The 23,901-nt window shown below is 38.0% G+C and overlaps 2 protein-coding genes and 1 non-coding gene across 6 annotated transcripts; all 3 read right to left on the minus strand.

The window, feature by feature from the left end:
* Positions 1-251: 251 nt before the first annotated feature.
* Positions 252-2,716, minus strand: LOC104428140. The gene is made up of 4 exons (XR_005550414.1): positions 2,357-2,716; positions 1,228-1,344; positions 937-1,125; positions 252-772 (listed from the first exon to the last, which is right to left on the minus strand). It is a non-coding gene; the product is annotated as a DNA oxidative demethylase ALKBH2 (transcript).
* Positions 2,717-3,188: 472 nt separating this feature from the next.
* On the minus strand, positions 3,189-5,752 carry LOC104428141 (protein C2-DOMAIN ABA-RELATED 11). Of its 4 annotated transcripts, XM_010041132.3 has the most exons (6): positions 5,554-5,670; positions 5,403-5,453; positions 4,817-4,842; positions 4,537-4,670; positions 4,117-4,212; positions 3,189-3,784 (listed from the first exon to the last, which is right to left on the minus strand). In XM_010041132.3, exons 4-6 carry the CDS (start codon positions 4,645-4,647, stop codon positions 3,488-3,490), a joined length of 504 nt encoding a protein of 167 aa, XP_010039434.2. In that variant the 5' UTR covers positions 4,648-4,670; positions 4,817-4,842; positions 5,403-5,453; positions 5,554-5,670; the 3' UTR covers positions 3,189-3,487. The 4 variants fall into 4 exon arrangements, with proteins under 4 accessions (XP_010039434.2, XP_039167173.1, XP_010039433.2 ...); XM_039311239.1 differs by lacking the exon at positions 4,817-4,842 and having other exon boundaries at positions 5,554-5,752; XM_010041131.3 differs by having other exon boundaries at positions 5,403-5,696.
* A 14,168-nt stretch (positions 5,753-19,920) lies between these two features.
* LOC104428142 (trihelix transcription factor GT-2) lies at positions 19,921-22,539 on the minus strand. Its single transcript, XM_010041134.3, has 2 exons — positions 22,129-22,539; positions 19,921-21,008 (listed from the first exon to the last, which is right to left on the minus strand). Exons 1-2 carry the CDS (start codon positions 22,446-22,448, stop codon positions 20,222-20,224), a joined length of 1,107 nt encoding a protein of 368 aa, XP_010039436.2. The 5' UTR covers positions 22,449-22,539; the 3' UTR covers positions 19,921-20,221.
* Positions 22,540-23,901: the final 1,362 nt, after the last annotated feature.

Below are 23,901 nucleotides of genomic sequence, written 5' to 3' on the forward strand. Positions count from 1 at the left end.
ATTTATCTCAGACTTTCGGTCTCAGCAATTATATTATATTTTGTACTCAGTTTCAGCTTAGGCCCTTACCAAATTCTAGTTGAAGAAATCACGACCGATGTTGATTGATTATGGAGTCATAGCTGAGTATAAATTTATAAATGATGATTAATGAGTTTAAAATATAGTTAGCGCACCACATTCAATGAATGATAATATTAGTATTGAACAATTAATAATTCCATATTATATTTAAAAAATATCCATCAGCATACAATCAATGTTTTTCCACGAATTGCTGAACAGGTCATGTCCAGGTCATATCCAGATCTGGAAGCATGTTTGGATATGTTCTTTTCATTGGATAGAATGATGATCTCAGCGCAAAGAAAGCAGCATACCACGATTACTCAGAAGCGTTTACGGCTTAAACAGAGGATTAGTACAATCCGATCTCTCGCCTGAAGAGGAATAAGAGCACGAAAAAGAGAGCAAACTATGAGGAGCATCTTCCTAATACAGACTCAGCAAATGGGTATGAGAGAAACAATGCTGATCTCCTTCTGTTCTTTGTTTGTGCAAAATTCCATCAGTTATGAGATGATGCGCCTGAAGGTCAGATTGATCCGGAGTCCCTCCGCTTTGGCACGCTTTGGTACCGAGTGGACCCAATCCCGTTGCGTGTAGCCTCTCATCACTAGCAAGGAGCCATGCTTCAGGACAAACGTGTGTTGATCAGCATCACCGCCCATCCTTGATCGTTTCCTTACTGGTTCATCATCCGGTCTTCTTGCTGACCACCACACCAAGACAAAATAGGCATAAGTACATTGACTTAATATAGACTTTCATTAAGTCTGAATTCTACTATCAAATCATAGTCTAATTGTCAACAGAGGTTCCGTGGCATAGTTTATTCCAGTTCCTTTCAGCAAATTAAAGGATCAACAAGTTCACCTTGGGAGTTTTTACTGGGTTTCTTCTTGAGGAAAAATCGCGTTCGCATCCAAAGGAAACAGAGGCGATTTCTGGAGTAGATCCATATAGTTTCTCGTCGTCAGAATGCCAACCTACATAGTCATTGCCCCCTTTGTATCTATTTAATAGAAGGGAATTGAATTTACTTCCAGGAAGTGCATTGTGAACCTTCAGAAAAGATACTAGATAGATGTTAACATAAAGAGAATCATGAAAGTACTATTTTTCTGAGGAAAATGTGAAAAAAATTTCATCACACAGCACCCTCACCGCCTCCAAGATTTCCTTGAGCAAGGGATAATCGTCCCACGAGTAGGCATGTGGTTGATATCCACTGTACACCAATTCTGTCAGACCAGCATCTGCGATATAGCATGTATCTCTGGGCTGCAATAGAAAATGCATACTTTAGCATAGCAGTATAGGCCATGACTATGAGTACCAAAAGCATTTCATTGCTTAAGCACTGCAGTACCACACAAGCTAGAAGGAACCCGCCAAACCCTACAAAATCTTGTGAGAATCTCTAATAAGTCTTCACCATCTGCATAACTACATCAAATTAATGGCTTCTAACAATGCATTCTGTTTGAGAAGCAAACAAACAGGAATTACAGACAGACTGACTGGCACCTGTCAAGTTACCTGAAATTATAACAGTGCCAATTACAAAGCTGCGTCATATATTTCTGTGACTAACTCTTCTAACATCAGTGATCAGGAACTAAACACACCACCTTCAGTTTGAACGATTATAGCATCTCCACAGAAAGTCACTGGTAATAAATTGAATCAGCTAACCAAATAAGTACATTACAAATCCTGACCACTAATGAAATTTATTTTTCTTTTTTGGGCAATGCCAGAAAATTGCCTTGGAATCTATAGGATAAGGGCTCAACGAATTTAGCTCTTCAGTTGAGGCACTCACATTTAGATCTTCACTCATAATTCTCACCTCAAACTTTTAAAGATTGCGTATTTAGAGAACTTCGTTCACGCCCCCAACCTTGCACAATGTGCGTTTTTCTTTCAGCTCAACATCACTGGCATTTAACTAAAAACTCAAGGCATCTATTGATGAAACAATGAGCAGATCATGATGAACTTATGATGCAAACCCTAGCAGCTTCATCCGACAGTGAACAAGAACCCAAGAACCACAACATCGCCTCATCAACAAAAGACCGCAACTTTGGTCGATTCACCGAATCAAAAGCTGAGCCCAACATCTTTCCCAAATACCTTACAGACGAAAGAAGCCTAAAAAATCCTCCTTTCTTGCCCTGACATGATCACACTCTGGGACAGCATTCCAGCGGCTGAACAAATCGAACAACACGAACAACAACAACATGCGGAAATGCAAAATGCGTCGCGAATTATAAGTCTAAAAGACCTGCAAACAAGTGCGTCCAAAGACCCGGATCGTGGGTCTCGTCCAAGGGATGTGCTTGTCGAGGTAGTCGCAAAACCGCCACGACTCGTCGCGCGAGAGGAAGCGGGGCATGTACACGACCTCGCTCCCGTTTCCAAGATCGACCCTCGTCGATTTTTTCGCGGGTTCATCGCCGGAGCGAGATGGGTTCGTGGGTTCTCCTTCTCCTTCTTCTTCTTCTTCTGCCGAGATGGGTTTCGATTTCAGACGAAGGGTCATCGCAGTTTTCTTGAAAAGGATCGCAAGAAGAGCCAAGTAGCCATTTCCAGCGCCAAAGGAGGTTCCTTTCATAGGCCATTTTGCTTTCCATTTCTTGAGCTTTTTATTTTTTTTTCCAATTACCCTTCACGACCCAAAACAAAGAAAAAAACACAAAAAAGAATACTCATTCAATCTTAGAAAATCTTACAAATCATCCAATTAGTATGCAAGCGTAAATTTTTTATTTCTTGCTCTTAAACTAATGATGTTTTCTCAGCATCATTTCACGAAGTGTTTATAACCTTCTATACTTGATAATCAATGTGAATATGCTATTACCGCAAGTATCCTATCAAACATTTTATAAATCCTCATTTTGAGTTTATCTTCTAACCTCATATTAGAAAAAATTTGGTATATTCAATGAACCATTTAATCTGATCGAATTCCGCATGAAAACAATCACAGTTTATCGATCTAATGATGAGACCGAATGCGCTTATCACCCCCACCAAGATTTTCCTCAAGCGAGTAGCACGGGTGATTGTACATCAGATCTCATGTGCAGGAACAAGTCAACAAGATGGTACTGTGGAAAGACAAGATAGGCACACGTTAGGGACTCCAAAGGCCCTTGCTAACTTCTTCACAGCAACCTTCTGGCACACGATAAAAAGAGTAAGAACAGACGACATTACATTGAAAAATCTCTCTGCTTCATCACTACCGCATACACACTATTTTGCTTTATCCACCTACAAAGTAGTCACTCTTCAGTTGGTCCATTGACCGCCTTGCGAAACCCTAAACTAGTCAAAAAATCAAAACTTGATCAGGCCAGGAACGCTGTTAGCTACAATGCTTCAGCTAAACCTGAGTTTCGACTTCTGACTATCTAGTGCCTGAGAAAGAATTATCTATGAACTTGATCTTCAACTGAATCTCCCCGGACTCGACATCGCTGAGCCTCAACCACACATCCTGCACGACCTCGCCATCTATGCAAGCGATAGAGCTGTCCCTTACAAGGCAGTTGTCACCATCCGGGGCGACCTTTCTCAGCGTCGTCTCACCGGAGGAAACCTTTAGGATCTGTCTCAGTCTAGCAGAAGAGACTATGGGTTGAAGGCTTACGTGGGCATGTCCCATTTTGTCATCTGCCTTGAAATGGTCTCTGTCAAACACTTCCTGCAGCAAGTGATTGAATCATATGTCGTTATATAGCCGCAATTGTACAATGAATTGACGGCCCCCAACAGGAAGACATGGGACAGAGAAGCATGAAGAAGTCCAAAAAGAGTGGGTTTTGGCTTTAAAAGTAATCAGAACACTCACATTATAAAACAGATTCGACCATTCCGTTCTCCAACTAATAAGCATAACTGGAACTTCAGAATGGATAGATGAAAAGCAGTTCAAACATTTTATGCTCCAAAACTTTGTTCTTAACTGTATTATATTATGATGACAAATCGCGAGAGCACGCTTGCACAGAGAGAGAGAGAGAGAGAGAGAAATACCAAGTTTAGCATTCCCACAGGTTCTGCAAGAGAAAAACTTAGTTCCTCATTCCAGACAGGATTCAGGCAGCTCTTTATAACTCTGGTTTTAGCAGTCTGCTAAATGATGAAAGTTGTAAGCGCCAGATTTTCACTGAAGAGACTAATTGAATGCCTAAACTATGGAAGTGAATCGAAAGTCCCAAAGAAAAAGGCATTCAGACTAATGCAGTATTGACAACCAAAGCGCTTCAATATATCTTACACTCTGTGACAGCCAAAAACTCTGCCATCAATTCATTAGTGCTCATACTATTAGCACCTCAGAAGAAATTTATAACTGACCTACAGCACCAGATCATCAAAAACCAATTGGATATGAACTTGACAGGCCTAGACAACTTGGTACACAAAGGTTCTAATGAGAGACCAAGCATTCACCTGGTTGCCCAACTTGACAATAACATATGGATCGCTGCTCTTGAAGTCCCTGATCACTAGACCTTTCCCTCTCACAACAGTCACTTTTAACTGTCCCAATGGCTCTCCCATGTCTTTGAATTCACAGGGAATTTCTGCAGAGGCAGAAATTAAAAAGGGTCGCAAGATGGAAGGGAAAATTTCTATCAAACAAGATTGCACAGGAGTAAGACAACAACGCAATATGTTTAAATCATGTAGGCATACAAGAATTTGCAGAAAAATGACACAAGAAATTTACCAGATCAAACTCCAACTCCGGATATCCTGAAAGAAAGTAAGCATTTTAACAGATGAGCAATTGTGCGGAGAGATCTACATATGATACTAGAATCATAAATGCGAATGCAAAGCAGCAGAGCTGTAATTGATGGATAAAGTCATCATCCACCACGCGTGCCAGATGACTTTATTTTTTTCCCCTTAGAAAAGGCAAAACTTTATGACTTGCGAGGCTAAGTATAGAAAAACATTCAGTGTAAAGCACACTTTCTTTATCTTCATAATTGAATGTGCGTGGCGACAACCACAGCATCAATTTCCTCGAAGGGTCGTGCTGGTCAGGCCCCAAGACAAAACAAGAATCTCGAGAGAGAAAAAAAGGGGAAGGGAGCTTCGAAGGAAGCATCCAATGCTGCTTCAGCTACAGAGAAGACCGGATTTTTACAGGACAAGAGCCAGTTCTGCCAACAAGAACACATGGGTTCTACCCAAAACTTTAAACAAAAACAGGGGGACAAAACCACTCATCAGCAAAAAGAAGGACTTCCCAAGACCCAACAAACAAGAACGCGCACCCCCGAAGCAGTACAACTCAAAAAACTTACCCGAATGACGATCTTGCAAAGAAGAAGGTTCAGTTCTTGGTCTCAGGAGATCTAGATAGAGAGAGAAAGTGAGAGAGAGAGAGAGAGAGAAAGCAGTGTCCGAGGTTGTCCCCAGTTTAATACAGAGGAAGGAGAGAGCTTTGGGGCAGACCAGGTCTCGCGCCACTCGTTCCTGCTCGCATCGAAAGAGGAAAGCCGCGTCCCCGAGCTGAGCTGGGTCGCCTCGCAGCGATGATTGGCGATCGGACCAGGCCGGTAATATCCCCGGATCTATCTCCTCAGGACGTAGTCAAAGTCCATATTATTACTCCGTCCATTTCCCCCAGTACCATCTTCTTCTTTTTTCCAATACGCCAAGCCTCCTCCTTTCTAGAAGTCCGGTTCTCACACAAATTGCTAAAAATCAATATCAATTTACAAAGTACTGTATCATGAAAATTAGACATAATTAAAATGCCAAAAAAAAAAGAAGAAAAAAAAGAAGGGGGGGTCACCCTGAACACGGTTTTGACGTTCTAGCACAGGTCACTAATCTACCTAGGACGATCTGAAATTTTTTTGGTCCTACGCGTTGACCTATTCTATAGAAAAGAGATAAAACAAATTATAAGCTACCTTTCCTAGACCCGAAACAGGTGTATCCATCAGATATCCTATGCACGATGCTTGTTAGGAGCACTTTATACACGGTACTTATTTGATTAACATAAACAAGAATTAGAATTAATGTGATCAAAATTCAATGGTTACCCATGGCAGGCTTAAAAAATCATATGTTTATCTTTACCATGAGGTTTTTTTTAATAATCCGCCCACCTAATTGTCACTGTCTTTGTAATTGGAAAAATTAGGAAAAAAACAGAATTCAAGTAAGGTATCAATTACAAGTTTGAACAAGTCAGAGTAAAAAGCGAGTAAACCCCAGTCTCATCTCAAAAACGACCAATTGAAATTCCCCCCACCAACTTGTCGTCAACGTCATCATGTTAGAGCTTTGGGGGAAAAGAACAGGATTTTGCCGCGTATTCAACATTCTTTGGACATCTTCCTTGCCCTTCTTATCTTCTTTCTTTTTCCCCCAATCCACAAATTAAAAATTCATTTCATGAAAAAAAAAAAATATAGTATGAGGACCACCTTATGATGATGATCTCGTTAGAAGAAGCAACCATAATAATTTTATAAACTCAAAAATATATGGATTCCCTCGTAATTTCTTGATTCGCTGAAATGAATCCAAAGAGATAATTGTCAAAAAAAAAAAAAAAACCCTAAATTTATTGTACAGTGGCTAATTCAATCATAAACTTTCAAATTTTGCTAATTGTCGTGACCAAATTTTCTAGTGTAAACCACCATGGATTGTTAAGCCTAGACTTAACTCTGGCTAATGGATTGTTAAGCTCCTAGACTTAACTCTGGCTAATGGATTGTTAAGCCTTGGATTGTTAAGCCTAGACATAACTCGAGTTCTCCCAAACTCATATCAATTTGCGACTTTTGGTTCAAGTTCTTAATACGCAAATTTTTAATTAAGAGTCACCACTAATCTATTTTTGGTGGGTCGATTCGAAACCAAAGTAAAGTAGCGAGAGAGATTTACTTTACTCTACGAACCAGAGAATTATGAGTTCGGGTGAGTTTGGAGACTTGGTTACGCTATATTTCTCTAACGTCATTTCGATACCATTTCTTTTATTTTCAAAAATGTTTTTTAATGCAGTTTGGATTGATTTTAAATATATTTCCCTAATATGTGAGGTGATCATACGGGTGCACAAACCACCAATTTAACACATAATAAAAAGTAATGAATAAATTGCAAAAATAAAATTACCTCAAAGATCTGCAATGTTAAACTAGAATCCACATCAACAACCCTAGATATGATTTCTAATTAACACGCAATTTCTTTTTTTATTTGTTTTCACTTTTTTAACGAAAATCATGCAATATGCAATGCAATATAACTAAATGACCTAATTCTAATGTCATGCAATTTTTAATTAAAATGGACCTAATAACAATCTCTAAATGACGTACATTTCATAAATCTAATTTTAATGACATACAATGACGTTTTTCTATTTTTCCTAAAAATGCAATCCTAACTAATTTATTCTAAGACTTTTTTTTTTTGTATTTTTTCATGTAATTCGGAATTAAATAAAATGTGAAAATTATCTAATTAGATTAAGATCCTATTCAATTTGTATTAGGAATTAGGTTGAGCTAAATCCTAATTTAAATTAAAATATTATCTTAACCCAAATAATCTTAAAATGCAATCTATTTAAGAAAATACCTAAACTTATAATAAATTAAGAAAAATATTATCTAAAATTAAACTAAGTTCAATTTAACCCTAATATGCAATGACGTACAAAATATGCCCTAACTCTACATGACAAATGCATGATGATTTTTTGTTGTGTTTCTTTTTTTGGAAAATTCATGATAAATAGAATGTTTAACCTAAATATGCAAATAACCCTAAAACATGCAATATTCTAATCCAAACATATTTGAAGATAAATAAGGCAATTAAAACGAGATAGCTCATTCAAAATCATAAAAAATATCACACATTGTTTAAATCAAAGGATAATATTTCGTTAATAAAATCGATAAATTGATTTGAAGCTTTAAAGTTTCCACTTGATTAATTATTTCATCTAAAACCTTATATAGATAAAATAAAAAACCATAGTGCAGTTGCGAATCAGGTGATATATTGAGATTATTTCAAACAAAGGAAACAAGATATAAAAAGATACTAATAAAAAATAAAATAACATAAACTTGCCTAATAAAATAAAACAAAAATACCTAATTCGATTTTTTTCTTTTTTTTTTTAAACAAAAAAGAAATCTTGGGCGCTGGTTTGGGGCTCCGGCGAGGGGAAGATCGTCGGCTAGCGTTCCGGCGAGGGCTCCGGCGAGGGTGAAGACACGGGCCGGCACGGGGCTGACGTCGGATCTGGATGCGGGCGTCGCGGATCGGCACGGGGCGGCGTCGGATCTGGGAGCGGGCGTCGCGGGCCGGCACGGGGGTCAGCGACCGAGCGGAGGACGATGAGTTGAGGTGCGACAGAGGCGATGGCTGGCGTCAGGATCGTGGCGGCCTCCGGAGGGCAATCTGCTGAGGCGTTCGTGGACGAACGAGAGGTGGCGTCGGCCGGCGCAGGCGGAGTCAGGCGCTGGATCACGGGCTGCTGGACGGCGACGACAGCAGATCGTCGAGTAACGGCGAGGGGCTTCACGAGCTGCAAGATCGACGGCGGAGGCGACGTCGGATCCGGGCCGGCTGCTGTTCAGATCTACAGGCGGCGAGCGGCGTCAAGCTGCGGGCGTCGGGGCGGCGTGGCGGCGGTGCGACTCTGGGTCGCCGGTGGCTCGGCTGCCGGCGCAGGCTAGCGGGGACGGCACGGGCGGACGCCGGAGGGAGCGGACGGCGATGGCGATGGCGCCGGCGGAGACTCCCCCGCCCGCGAGGATGATGAACAGTCGCGTGGGGGCTTTTCTTTTTTTCTTTTTTTTTTTTTTTGCTTTTTCTCTCTTACCTCACTTTTTCACTTTTTGCTTTTTTGTGCCTTTTTTCCCGACGGAAAAAGAACCCCCCTCTTCATTAATTCGCGCACCATGTCTTTTATAAGCCAAAAGAATATATCTCCGCGACATATTTTTTCCTTTTTTATTTGCGCGTGATACCGCTAAATATGTCGTTGAAATATATTTACCTCGCACAATATTCTCTTTTTATTTTTCGCATATTCCATCCAGAAAATTTCCTCTTTGCACAAAATACACCCCTTAGTGTATATTACCTAAAAATATGAAAAATCTAAACAGAATATGTAAAAAATCTTCCTTTCACAGGCGGTCTAAAATAAAATAAAAAATAAAAATAAAAATAAAACGTTTCTAAACTATATGCCATGTGTGTTTTTTTATTTTTATTTTAGTAAAAATTAACCCAAAAATTGTGCAAAAATTTAGGTGTCAACACTAATTTAATCCTAAATATTTTCATGATTTTTTAGTGTGGTCTTTCCAACTAATTTTGGCTAGAAAACACGAGCGTGGCAGTCATATCACATAAGACGACGAGTGTCCATGTCAATGATTTACTAGCTTAAATTGGCCGAAATGACTAATAGTGTATTCATTTAATAGAAAATGAGTTATTTGGAAAATATTTTTCTAAAAATGATTGCTTATATCATTTATAAAAATTAGTCAACCGAAAGTATTTTCATCATCAATAACAATTTAAACCTCACTATTTTTGTGAGCGATGAAAAAAATTTCCATTCATTTGTTTTCTAAATAATACATAAGCAATCCATTTTCAGAAAATATTTTTCAAATCACTCATTTTCCACAAAAGGAATGCACTATAAGTTGGAAAATCATTAAAATTTTAGAACTAAATTGACAAAATTAAAATATTCTTAATTGAATTGACTGTCATAAAATAAGTATAAGACTTTTTGGACAATTTTTTTGAATTTAACAATGATTGTTGTGAATTGTGGATAGAGTCTCAATGTCATGTGTCTATATGGTCTCAAATCCACTTGAGGTTTTCTTGCGAGATCAAAGCCAGCAAAAGTTATTCACCATTACTGCATTCAATTCCACCAAACTTAATAACTCTTTTCGTTTTAAATCAACTTCATAATCATATTCCTTTTTCTTTTCTTTTCTTTTTTTCTGAAAATACTTGGCCCTTTGAGCTAAAAACACTAGTGTCCTATGAACTTTCTATCTTTATAGCCAACTCCCTTGAGGCAAAATGGGAATCAAATTCATCTAAGTCAGAAGTAAATCTTCATGACCCAAACCCTAATCATGGGTCTTTGACCTCAAACTACTACTTTACGTTTGATGATATTTCATATTCTAGCTAGAAAGATTATAAGAATATAATGCTTGGCTCAATACCAAAGCACTTGCTATTGAAAGTTGGTATGATATATTGACTAAGTTTGTGAGCAAATTTGCTTGGGGCCTAAAAGATTGGTGGAGGACTATTTCAAATCAAGATCAAATGATGTATCTACTTTAGACAAATTTCCATAATGTGATACAAGTTATCCACCAATTTTGTATTGGTAAATTAGAAGATTTCTTGAGCTTAAAACAAGATAATTTTTTTAGAGAAAATGTTGCTCCTTAAAAAAAAAAAAAAAAAGCATTCGAATAAGCATTATGCTTAAATCATTCTATGCTCTTGAAGCTATGGAAAGATCCTTTGAGAATAAACACAAGACGGTTACTAAAGGTGTGTTTGTTTGTGTTTCTGTTCAAAAATTGTTCCAGGAAACAAATTTAGAAAAAACTAATTCGTTATAAAGAACAATTTTTGACCGAAAAGACGCGTTTGGTAAACTTGTTCTTGGAATAAAAAAATGAATAGAAACACTTTTGGTAAATTTATATTCTTTTTTTGTTTCTTCTAATTTTTTAATATTTTTATTTTTTCCTTTTTTTTTTTTTTTCTTTTTCTTTTTTTCTTCTTTTGGCCGGTCCCCGACCATGTTGAGGCCGGCAATCGGCCGACGGGGGCCGGCAACCTCACCCAACCATGGCGAGGTTCGCGGCCCCGCGAGGCTCAGCCTCGCCATGGTTAGGCGAGGCTCGGCCTCGCCTTGGCTGGGCAAGCTTGGCCTCACCCAAATCTGATGAGGATTGGCCTCGCCAGGGGCTGGCAACGCTCCGACAAGGTCGCCGGGCCTCAACGGCGTCGCCGGCTCTCGATGGCCAGTCGCCGGCCATGGCCGAGGCCGGCGACCAGCCAAAGAAAAAGAATAAGAAAATAAGAGAAAAAAAAAGAAAAAAAGAAAGGAGAGAGAAAATTTGTTCTTCAAAAGTGTTTGGAACAAAGAAATAATTTTTTTTTTTGTTTCTTATTTTATTCCAATTTTGTTCCGGGAACAAAAAAACAGATTTTGAATAAAAACACAAACAAACGCGTTTCTGTTTTTTTTTTTGTTCCCATGAACCAAAAAAAAATTGTTCATAAACAGAAAAAAAAAAAACACAACCATGCACGCCCTAATATTCCTATTGGAAGACTTGAGTGGGAGATAGATCTTACTCTTGATGATGATCTCTATTTCCACAAAAAAAAAAAAAAAAAAAAAAAAAAAAAAAAAGCTTTCGGGATTTACATTAAGAGCAGCAAAAAACTTAACCAGGCTTGTCAAAAACATGGGTTAAAAATCAAATGTTTAATGAAAGACTCCTGTGATGATCCTTGTTATGAGAATCAATGTAAAAGGATAATATACTTTAAAAGATTCTCCTTAGGAATACAAAGAGAAGGCGTAAATGGCGATTGTTGAGAAGAAGACATTCTAGACGGGACCCTTTAAGAAGGCATAAAAAAATTGACATATAGTATATCTATAACAAGAAAGGTTAATTTGCAAAGAATTATCCAAAAGCCCGAGGAAGAAATTCTCTATTAATTCAAAAAATAGAAAAGGAAACCGGAGCGCTACTTTAGGACAATGATGTTGAATCAATGTTTTCTCTAGAAGATAAACCTACCAAACACACTATGTGTGCTATCCAAATATGATCACAAACTAGTGACACTAAGGATCGTATGAAGAATCCGAAGAATGAGTTTTCTTCTTCTCATCCGAAAACCGTGAACCTCCCACAATCCAAAATCCTTGTGCATGCACTCCTATCCTCCCATATTTCCTAAAAAAATATATACATCCAAATATGACAAGCATATTAATGTCATTACCCTCATTGACACTAAAGTCAATGCTTCCACTCTTGATATCAAGATACTTCCAAAAGAATACCGAACTTTATATACCCAGTATTTTAACTCTGTTTCTGAATATGTCTTTTCTAAAGAAGTTCGAAGCAAACCTGTTACCATTAAGTTTTTTTCCCAGTGTTCCATCACAATCAATATCTTTGGTTCTAGCTCACCAGATAAATATATCATCATTGGTTGGAATATTCTCACACAAATTCCTTAACTCAAAATTGTGTCAAATGGATTAGGACAATTCATTGAATTAGCAAACATCCAAAGGTTCTTTGTTATCCAGATGAACATATTAGACCTCATCATGTAAATCCTTTTAGATGTATGTGCAAATTTTGTTTAGAACTTTGTTAAAAAAATGTCCTAACCCTCTTTGGAAAAATCATAACTTTTTCATCCTTCTTCCTTTCAAGAAAAATGAGGATGTCAATCTGACCAAAGCAATTCAATCAATCATGAATTCAGAATATTTGCTTTTAGCACAAAAGGAATATTCGAACTTGTCTCATTAGAGAATTATTGAGCTATCAGATTCTCAATGGACTTGTGATGCATTTTATGTAAACAAGCATGTTGAGCAAAATAGAGAGAAAATGAGACTGATTATTAATTACTGGCTCCTTAATCAATTTCTACAAGATGACAAATTTCCTCTACCACATCGAAATTCTTTATTTACTAGCTTTACTCAAGCTAAGGTTTATTCCAAGTTTGATCTCAAAGATAGATTTTGGCAATTGGGAATTTATCTTGAAGACAAATATAAGAATGGGTTTTGTATTTCAAACCCACATTTTCAATGGACAATACTCCCACTTGGCCTTAAGACAGCCCCTCCGTTGTTCTAGAAGGCCGTGTGCAAAATTTTCCAGGTTATTGTGATCAATGCCCAAATTTAGATTGAGGATATCCTCCTCTATAGTCCAAATGAAAATTCTCATTGTAAATTACTAGCCCAATTGCAAAACTAGTAAGAAAGCATGGGATTGTGTTTTCCCATAAAAAGATGGTCATTGCATGGAGAGAAATCAAATTTCTTAGGATGCACCTCAAAGATGGGACATATTATATCGGTCCTCATATTAATAAATAATTGCAAAAGTATCCTAATGAATATCTCTCCCACAAACAAGTTCAACAATTCATTGGGATAATTTATTATATCAAGAATTTTGTTCCAAAGTCACAAAGTTTGCAAGTCCATTGTAACAAATGTTCAAGAAAGATGCTCCTCCATTGGGGCCACAATATACTAGGTCCATAAACATACTCAAAAAAATTCTACAACATCTTCCCCTATTACAAATTCCTTTCATAGGAAAAAGGATTTTGCAAATTAATGCTAGTGATGAATATTAGGCCGTAGTCCTTCTCGAAGAAATTGATGAAAAGCATAGCGTCTATGGACATAAAAGTGGAAGATTCGCAAAAGCGGAAATACATTGTCATTCTAAATTTAAAGAAATCCTAGTAGTAAAATATGGCATCATGAAATTTGGATTCCCCCTTATAAGGCATCATTTCCTGGGGGAAATGGACAAGTCCTTCTTTTCTCATATGCTAAAATTCAAGCAGAAGCATGTGCCACATCTCAACTTCTTAAATGGGCAAAATGGTTCTCAAAGTGTTCATTTGAAACCAAACATATTACAGGAAAAAAGAATATTCTTACTAATTTTGTATCATGACTAAAAGAATTTGTGCCTACTACATCCATCAACATATATGTGGTAAGAAATCTATGAGGAGGTTTCAAGACTAAAGAAATGTAACCCAAATGGCCTTCATACTTGTATCCCCTAGAAATCCTTAAGCTCATTAAAGACAACAATCTCTTTAAAAATCTTAGAAGAATTATGTGGCAATATCGTTTCCAAATTTTCAGAGATTATGGAGGTCTTCTTCTTCACCCGAGCGAACTATACCCAAAGTATCCATTCATCCACCCTCCATCTTTTTCCCCAAATGAAGAATTTTTAGAAAAACTCAAATGGTTTTGTTGGTATCTATTCAATCTCCATACCATTGCCATTGAGTTTCCAACAGTTAGGATGCCTTTGATCATTTGGGGGTTATTCAAGGAGAAGGAAAATATAAATATTTTGAAGAGATGTTCAATTGGTTTAAACCATTGGGAGTGCAATATTTTTGCATCCAAGCTTGACATAGAGCTCCATACAATTATTTTGTTCTATAGGCCATGGTTATTTGTTAAGCCTAATAGAGATGTGTGTAAAACTCCAACAGTTGTTAGAGTATTCACATATAAACCTCAATCCACTCCAAATAAGACTTTTACAACTCTTCCTTGTAAAGGATATCATGCTAGAACAATCGAGTCATTCCACCATAAGTATGGCCAAGAGAAGTTGATAATGTCTTTTGGGATCATTTCGATGATTCTTGTGAAACCCAAAAAATGATTAATATTTGCTTGAGAAGATACCAGGGCATTGACATGCATACTAACACAGATAATTCTAAGTCCAAACATCACCACAAGATCCAATTTTATCATCACAAGATCTACCTAGAGGACCACTGTTACAAGATCCTTTTGACCATAGTAAATTATAACTTGCACTCAATCTAGGTCTCAATAGAGAAAGCCCATCACTCTAGCTCCTACCCCAACCGAACATTCCATCAAGCTCCGTTGATGCTCTGACAAGTCCTTATCAGTCTTCAAAAAGACAAAAGTCATTTGGATTAAAAATAGAAGTGGCTCTAGAAATTGAAGAAGGGGAAAAGCTCTTTGAAGGACATTGACAACAATATGTAAATAATCCTAAGAAAAGCACTTTTGATGATTCCATTGACATCTTGTCAAGCTCTCATCAACATCCAAAGTCCATGGAATGTGGCCAACTAGAAGGAATAGAAGTACAAACACTCGTCGAAGCATAAAGGCGCAAGAATTTGGATATGATTCTAGTAGCTCTGATGAAGACTAGTGCCTCCGTATCCCTAGATTTGGCTAAAAACAAACTAAAGATTCAACATAGAGCTAAATTATTAGTCCTTGTGGGCCTTATATTGTAAAAAGCGTGCTTGAATAATTGGCTGTCACAGTGCTGTAGCAGTTATTATTTACCACTATAGTAATCACTATTCACCGTTGCAGCAGTATTATAGTAGTTACTGTTCACCACCGTAGTGACTACTATTCACTACTATAGCATTGTAGTTGTTACTGTAGTAGAAGTGAAAGTCGTGTTCAGTCAGTGCAAAAAGCCGTCTATCAATGCAAGAAAGTCGCGTGTCATGAGTTTGTCAAAGTATGTACAAATTAATGGCCATTGTTACTCATAAGAAGTCATTGTAACATTATTGGTGATTTCCATAACTTCACCAACAATTCAATGTTTATTTTAAGATTATAAAAGGTAGTGCTTGTAATTTTGAGAGGCAAAGCAAAGCCCCATAAAATCTGTGTGAGTATTTCAACTATAAGTCTCAAAAAAAATTCTTTTGCCTTGTGATATTGAAGGACATATCTTAACTTATACAAATTACAAAATTGCGTTTGATATAATTGGTAAAATACATATGCTTGTGAGAAGGAGGATAATAAAATCTTTGATTTTTTTTTTACTAATATCATAAATTGATTTTTTTGGGTAATATCAGAAATTCAATTTTCTAGTATGATTCTTAAAAGCTGTAGACATTTTGATTAGTCCTAGCAATATGCTCTACACTTACCATAATGCATAATCCATGCATTAGAATTCTGTTATAAAAAACTATCTATGATATGAATTAAAATTCGAAAAGGAATTTGGTGGCTAACAAGCAATCTTTGTTTTGAGATCAAGAGAGCTATGCATGTGAGATAACATATTTGCCACAAGTTCTATTTTCGTTTTCCTTGGCTTGTATCATAGTCAATTTTTGGCTACTTACCCAAAAGATTATCAAATTTTGATGTTATACAAATGTAAGAGATGTCCACAAGTTTCGTAGTCATAAGAAGTAAAGTGCAATTGGGTCATATTTTTGATAAAGAAAGCTATTGACTACTAGGAATATTATTATTTTTCTAGACTCTATTTGTTTCATGAAAAATAACTTTCAAGAAAATGATTTTTATATTTTTCAATGTTTGGCATACAAAAACAAACAAAATAGTCAAGGAAAATGTTTTCTGTCAACAAAAAAGAAATCTTCTAAAATAGAGAAAATGATTGCCGCTTTTCAAAGGGAAATCATTTTTCTCCTCTTTCTTTCACCTAGATTAAATATGTTCTCCTACATGCACTCCTTTTAATTTTTAATTTTATTTTTCTTTCTTTTTTTAAATCAAAATTTAAATTATTTTTTCCTTTTCTTTTCCCTTTTTCCTTTTTCCTCTGCCTATTGCCGGCAACATTGATAGTTAGCAACCAACTACAAGCAAGGATGGGTTTGTGGATTGGGTGAGGCCAAGGCCTCGCCGACCTCTAGCAAGCTTGTCCATTGCTAGTCCTCTTGCAAGACTCAAGCTTGCCAACCTTGGGGGAGCTTGAGCTAGCTAACCTCTAGGGAGGCTTGGCTGTATTTGTGGCCATCAATTGGTCGAAGAAGAAAAGATAAAGAAAAATAAAGAAAAGAAAGGAAAGGAAATAATTAAAATTTTGATTAAAAAAGAAAAGTAAAAATAAAAAGTAAAATATTATTAAAAGTGAGGAAAATCATATCAAATTTTGAATATCAAACAACGAATTTTATTTTTTAAGTTCATTTTCATGTTTTTTTTAAGTTTATTTTCATGTTTCAATTAAACACCGAAAGATATTACTTTAATCAAACACTGAAAGATATTGCTTTAATTGAACACCGAAAGGTATTATCATTTTCTTGGAAGATGATTTTTGGAAAAATATTTTCCAAAAACACATATTTTTCGCAAAACAAACAAAATCTTATTATTGCTGATCAAGCAAAATAGAGAGAGAGAAAACACATATTTTTCGTAAAACAAATCAAAATGCTTTGTCACTACGGGTGCTTTTGGAAACAAAAATGAGAGAGAGAGAGAGAGAGAGAGAGAGAGAGAGAGAGAGAGAGAGAGAGGAGGTAAACCAGTGAATCAACATGCTTTGTCACTACGGGTCATGTTTTGGAAACAATAGTTGAAGGTCCGTACGTTGCACGGATTCGAAAATCGACCATTTGAAAACTCTACCATCCAGACCTATATATATTTCTACTATAGTTTGTGACATGTAATTTATTTTCATTTACTGAAAACCCCAATTCAATCATAAAAAAATACGTTGATAGTTACAAAACTCTTTTTAGATACATACTGAGCAATCATAATAGATCATTCAAAATAACGATATTTAATCATATTTACTCTATTGCATGATGATAATTATAGTTTACATATTTAGAAGTACTGAAAATAAATATTACCAGAAGTTAAATAAATATTTTATTTTATTTTAAACTATTTTTATAGATAAACTGTTTATAATAAGTCAAGTTCTATAATAAAGGTATAATCTGAAAATGATTATCCGTTCCCAATATTTATAGTGTGGACGTAATCGATCAATTAGAGCAATGAATTAATACATAATAATTATTAATCTATTTAAATAAAATTAAATATCTATTATTAATATGGTCATAATATTTCATGTGCTATTAAAGCAACAGTATAAATACATATTGGATATCATTCTTAATTAAATACTTCAACTTGTATTATCAGGCGATTCACATATTCAACTCATATTGTCAATCGATCAAATAATATTGTTAAATTTCATTATCTCGTAGAGTCATTTTTATATTAATGTATTAAATTTTATCAATTGTTGAAAATGTAAGAGTATTTCCAACATGTAGATTTGAAGCTATACCCGGTTGCATGGGAAAGCTATATATTTGGCTCCCCTCTTAACAATATCTAGTCTCGATCCATCTACGGTCCATGCGAAGTCATTTTATCCTAATTCATCATTAGATTATGTGTACATCAGTTGTGTAGAATATGAGTAATTTGGAAAATATTTTCTCAAAAACGATTACTTATATCATTTAGAAAAATTAGTCAACAAAAAATGTTTTTATCATCAACTACAATACATGCCTAATTATTTTCATGGGTAACGAAAAAAAAAATTCCATTCATTTATTCTTATAAGAAATGCAAGCGATTATTTTTTGGAAAATATATTCCAAATCACTCGCTTTCTACAAAACACACACTCTACACTCAAACAATAGAATTTCTGCTAGGCTATTACCTTGATTAACCTCTTAAACTCTTACTTGGGCGAAAATTATTACTCCATTAGTTATGTCATTTCTCTTCATAAACTTGTGACTTCCTTTTCAAGGAAACTAAATAAGCAACATCACTCCTCTCGTATAACGTCATGAACAGGCGACGAGAGGCCATGCAACGCGACGAACTCGAATGCCTGGCACCGTCTCCAATCGTTGCATCGCTTCATCAGCTCCTAATAATTCCCCCAAGCGATGCCTCGCTTTCGCCAACCATCGCATTGCTTCATCAGAAGTTCCTGATGATCCCCAAGCGATGCCTCTCTCTCTCTCTCTCTCTTTCTCGTTATATATATATATATAGACCCGTCACTCCGACGTTGTACACGCAACTCGTGCCATCATTTTCGCGACACGCCGACACTCGCGACATTGATCTCTAGTACCTACGGTCGAGGATCGAAGTGAAGCGTGTTCCGAAGATGGAAGAAGAGTACGGGTTGGGAGGCGGTTCGGTACTGATGATCGTGGTGGTCGCCGCGGTGCTCTTGTTGGGCCCGTTGGTGATGGGTACAATCCAACCCCCGGGTTTATCCCTCCTGGTCTTCCCTGTGGTCCTCATCGCGGTTTTCGTCTTCCTCAGTTTAGCCTCCAAATAAGTGCATAGGCCACTTATTTTCGTTGTTTCGTTTCCTTTTCTATCTGTCGCTCTCATTTTGTTTGTGAGCGTACGCTGCCCGTCTGTTTGGTGTATGGAACATACGTTGGTGTATTGTTCAATCAAGTTTTATGAATAGTTGTGGCTCGTGCTGTTAGTGCATCGATGAATGATGAGTTACTCGTTTTTAAACAGTTTGTATCGATGTTTAAAGAACCCAAGATGCGATTCTTCTGTTAAATTTATCCTTTTTGCCATGCCTGCAAACTTAATGCCTACATTAAGTTGTCGAATGGCGATTAGAGAAAGAGGTCAGCATGACAGCAGAACTCGCAATCTTGCTCGGTTTACTTAAATTTGCCGATGACGATGAGCATGTTTCTCAGTGTTGTGAATCAGAATTCTTGTCTGTTTCAAGTGTGTTGGACGGGATTTTGGAGCAGAATGCTCACTAGCATTAATAAATGAAAGACCGAATCCGATTACAAGTTATGCATAAGTGGGAAGATTGTAGGAATTTTATGTACAAATATATGTAGCTATTCTGTTATGCCAGTGGATGCTGTCTTTTCCTGGTCACAAGGGATGAAGAGTTGTACCGGTTCAGTAGCAAGTATCACGGCTCTGTGAAGAGTAAAAACTCTTACACGAACACAAGAAAATCGAATGAACACGACCCTTTGATTTCTCTCACGCACGCATAGGTGCGTAGCGTTGTCATCTTAACACGGACTTTCTGCCGTTCCATTGAACGTTGTTCGAGTTTTCTGGTAGGTGCGATGCTGTCTGATACTCCTGTCCATGAACATGGAACCGAAGGTATCATGATTGATCCGCAACTATTGATGCTCGCAAATGGATCATTTCACAGTTAAACCAATGTATTCAAAGACAGTATTTCCAACACTACGTTGTCACCTGCTTCATCGATTTGCAAAATCCGGTTCAAGGCAACAGAACATTGCGCCTTGACAAAAACACTGTTTCATTTACAGAGAAAAAGAAGCACAGTAAACTCGCAGATTGGAGGATTGGCAGTGCAAAAACAGGAGAGAACAGCTCTCTACCTCAATCAAAAGACTTTCGATCTGCCATGTTTAAATTGGGAATACCACCAGAAGCGTTTGGAACATACTGAAGACCTTAGACAGTGCTGGGCTCGCACTCTTCTTTGTGGCTTGTGCTATCAAGGGCTTTGGTTGAATTTATCAGTCCAGCCTTGTACAATACATCTAGGTCATGAAAATACGGGCAAGACTTGCTATTGGCCGAATGATTCTTCCCTTTCTCTATCGACTTCTTGAAGTACTTGTTTATGTTGTCCCATTTCTCCCTGCATTTCTTTGTGCTCCTCTGGTATCCCATAGCCGACATGCTACATGATATTTCTTCCCAAATGGGGCGTTTGAACCCCGATTGAAGCTTAGGTTGCAAGGCCGCTCGGAGAGCTATGAGAGCCTGTACTTCAGATGCAGGCCACCTCTCATTATTCTGTTTCAGGTTTGGATCGCACTTTTCTGCCGAATTCGGTGGATCAAACTCAACATCCTTTGGTCCTTGATTTTCATCTTCATCTTCCCCGATGGACAAGCTATTTGACTGTTGAGGGACTTGATGGCCCATGAGTTTCTCAATGTACGAAATAAGGGCAAGACTACGAGAAGTCTCTTGCGCTCTTAGTTCCTCATTCCTTTTTATTTGTTCCATCTCCTGCCGATGCCAAGCCTCTTCCCTACTGATTCTCTCCCTCTCCATCTTCTCTAACATCTGGACTAATTCCCAGTGCATCTGCTCCTGCCTAGCAATCAGTTTCATTACCATGTTCTTCATGAAGAGCTCGAGATCCTTCCTTGTACTTCTCTTCCTCTTGCGGTTATCAGGTTCTCTAACAATTGCCGATGCATCATCATCGCCCTCTTCTGATGACGAACTGAGGACAGACAAAAGACCAACATGATAGCCACAATCAATACACATTCGACGAGGGTAAAGCAGGAGTCCATGAATTTCTATCTCGTCAATAGAATCATTACATTGGCCAAAATGTCAAGCCAATTCTATCATTATTCTTTCTCACAACGATTCTCAATTCAAGAGGCACGAAATGCGGGATCAAATGTATCATTGAAAGAGGACTCAGAAAATAACAAAGCAACATGTTGATCTACTAGCATCCAAAAGAAAACAAAATATACAAGAGGGCAGGAGGAACTTAAGGGAGAAAGGTCAAGTGCCACAAGATGACTAGCTATACAATTCAACACCAGGCCACTCCCTCCATTGGCACTAGTTACCTTTTAGTAAGCTCGGTCATCCACATCTCACATTTACAGAAAGCAAGGCTGGTGGCCAGAGTATCGCAGGGCATGAATGACAATCAATAGCCTCTTTTCATGGTCTCTGCACTTACATCCTCATTAGCACATTAGCACATTATCATAGCTAACACAATAAAACTACCCCCCACCCCCCAACTCAACATCATGATCACGGTTGTCCCACAAGCATCTGTCATATCAAATTAGTTTCTCTCATGCTACATGCTCCATTTCACAACCTATCGCAGCTGTTCGATCTCAACCTCATAATTCCATCGGAAGGAGTCCACAAATCCTACCCTGTAACCAACCACTTAAAAACCATACGCCTTCCAACATTCCCGCTCGGATACTCTTACAATACCTGAGTTCCTCGGGTTCGATAGCATTGTCTATTGCGAAACCTCTCAAGCGTCATTGGTTCCCAAGCTTAGCTCAGAAGGCCCCATACCTATTCACCCAAGTCAAAACTCCTCACACTACCTTGAAAAACCTGAACTTGACCATACTTCCGTCACAAATTTTACAGAGGTAAAAGGTTAAAGCGGAGGTGAAGCATCCTTTCACAGCATCTAAAAGCAAAAATTGCAGGGGCGATGACAAAAGCCCGTGCTTTCCGGTTAAACCAAAAGCGATGATCACTAAGCAAAAGCGAGACACCGACAATGCCGCAAATGGGCGAGCTTTTAACACGTAAGAAATCAGCAGCAGCACGAGCAAGAAACGACTCACCACCAGGGCTCCTCCCAGAATCGCGCCGGACTATCCGGCTCCCCGCCCCCCTCGCCGGGCTTCTCCTCCGCCGCGTCGGCGACCCCAGCCCCGCCGCTCGGACCCTCCGACCCATCGTCGCCGGCGCGCGCCCGAGGGCCCCCGCCGCCTTCCGGGGTCCCCGGCGGCGACCGGGCGGCGCACCTGATCGGCTTCAGCTTCGGGCGACGGCAATGGACTTCGGCCGCCGGGCTCGAGCCCTGGTGGCAGACCGACGCGGCTGACGGCTCGGGGAACGGGTCCACGCTCTCCGCGAAGGCGGCGCCGGCGAGGAGCTCCATGTGGCGGACGGCGGCGGCGGCGGCGGCGATGAAATCGAAGTAAAAAAAGGAGTGGTTTTTGGGGGTTGGGGTTGGTGGCTGGGTGAAATGAGGGGGGTGACTTGGAAATTACGGCGGTCGGTCCATGTCCGGCGCGTATTTACGGATTTGCCCTGTGACGTGTCGAGCGGCCGCGGTGTTTTTAGTCCAATTGGATAATATACATTTTGTCTTTTCCTTTTTCCTTTTTTTTCTTTTTCCGAATATTAAAGTTAAAAATGATTATCCGCACGAAGGACACCTATGATCTTCGATTTAGGATATGGGGATATGACTGACGTTGTGCCAAGTAAGAATGTGCATGGTTCGAAATGATAGTTCTCGGTTTGATTGTATGAACTGGAAATCTACCTGTTGATTGTATGAATCCTAAGTTGATCCGTGAAATCGGTCTCTCTAAATATTAATCAAATATTAGCATTCTTTTTACTATAAACTCTACACACTCAAAAAAAAGTTTGATGACCATTTGAATGAATAAAATCTATCGCTAATGGTGAAGAAGAGCTCACTAGGCCATTAAGGAGCTTTTGACTTTCGACATTAAGTGCCTTCACCGCAACTTTTGATATTAAGTGCCTTCACTGCAAAAAAGAAAACTAACTTTCGGGCTGCAAAATTTGTGAAATAGATCAACCATTTGCAGAAAATTTACTACTTTTCTCTTTGAAAGTTTTTATGACTTATAAAAAGCTATAGAAGCGTGTAATTAAGGGGCTTCAAATTTGAAGCTATTACTACTACTCATTAACCATTTTTTAATAATAGAAATTAATATATTATATAATATCGATTAAGTTTGAGTGTAGCAAACCCACTCATAAAATCGATAACACATTTAGTTCTCGTAAAATTAAAATTGAGAACCAGACCGGTTCCCATAAGAACGATCGATTCCGATCTAGTTCAGCCTAGTTTTAGGCGGTCCAAATAGTTACCGATTCTTTTGCACACCTCTATTGCCAAGTGGACTCTACGTCATAAAAAAAAAAAAAAAGTAATTTAAAAAGAGAATACCAAAATTGAAAATATAGTAAAAAAGAAAAACATAAGCCTAACAAAGAGAGAGAGAGAGAAGTTGGAGAATCGGATTGTCTTATCACCTCACTTTTTCTAACATGTATATAGACGGAAATTGTCGGTTTCTTTTCGCATCAGTGAAGCGTGCGAGCTTTTTGAGCATTCTATTGAAGGTGGCATTCGATGCATGCCTCAGACGTTGGGTTAATTGAACTAAGATCTCAATTAGAAAAAGGATGAACACGCTTACCATTAAAACGATTCCTTGGAGATGATATGACTTATTATTCTCTCTATTAAGCATGTCGACAGGTCGGGTCAAGTATCCATAATAACCGATTCGAAACATCATTGAAGCTTGCTTGATACGACTCAGGTCGAGATCGAAACTGCA

Source organism: Eucalyptus grandis, chromosome 4, assembly GCF_016545825.1.
Source record: "Eucalyptus grandis isolate ANBG69807.140 chromosome 4, ASM1654582v1, whole genome shotgun sequence".
In the NCBI taxonomy this organism is placed as follows: Eukaryota; Viridiplantae; Streptophyta; class Magnoliopsida; order Myrtales; family Myrtaceae; genus Eucalyptus; species Eucalyptus grandis.

Coding starts and splice junctions, on each gene's coding strand:
- LOC104428141 (XM_039311239.1), bottom strand. CDS start 5,584: ATGCGAGCAGGAACGAGTGGCGCGAGACCTG. Junction 4,671..5,402: donor TTTGCAAGATCGTCATTCGG/GTAAGTTTTTTG, acceptor CTGCCTCTGCAG/AAATTCCCTGTGAATTCAAA. Junction 3,785..4,116: donor CTGTGGGAATGCTAAACTTG/GTATTTCTCTCT, acceptor CACTTGCTGCAG/GAAGTGTTTGACAGAGACCA.
- LOC104428142 (XM_010041134.3), bottom strand. CDS start 22,448: ATGGAGCTCCTCGCCGGCGCCGCCTTCGCGGAGAGCGTGGACCCGTTC. Junction 21,009..22,128: donor TTCTGGGAGGAGCCCTGGTG/GTGAGTCGTTTC, acceptor GTCTGTCCTCAG/TTCGTCATCAGAAGAGGGCG.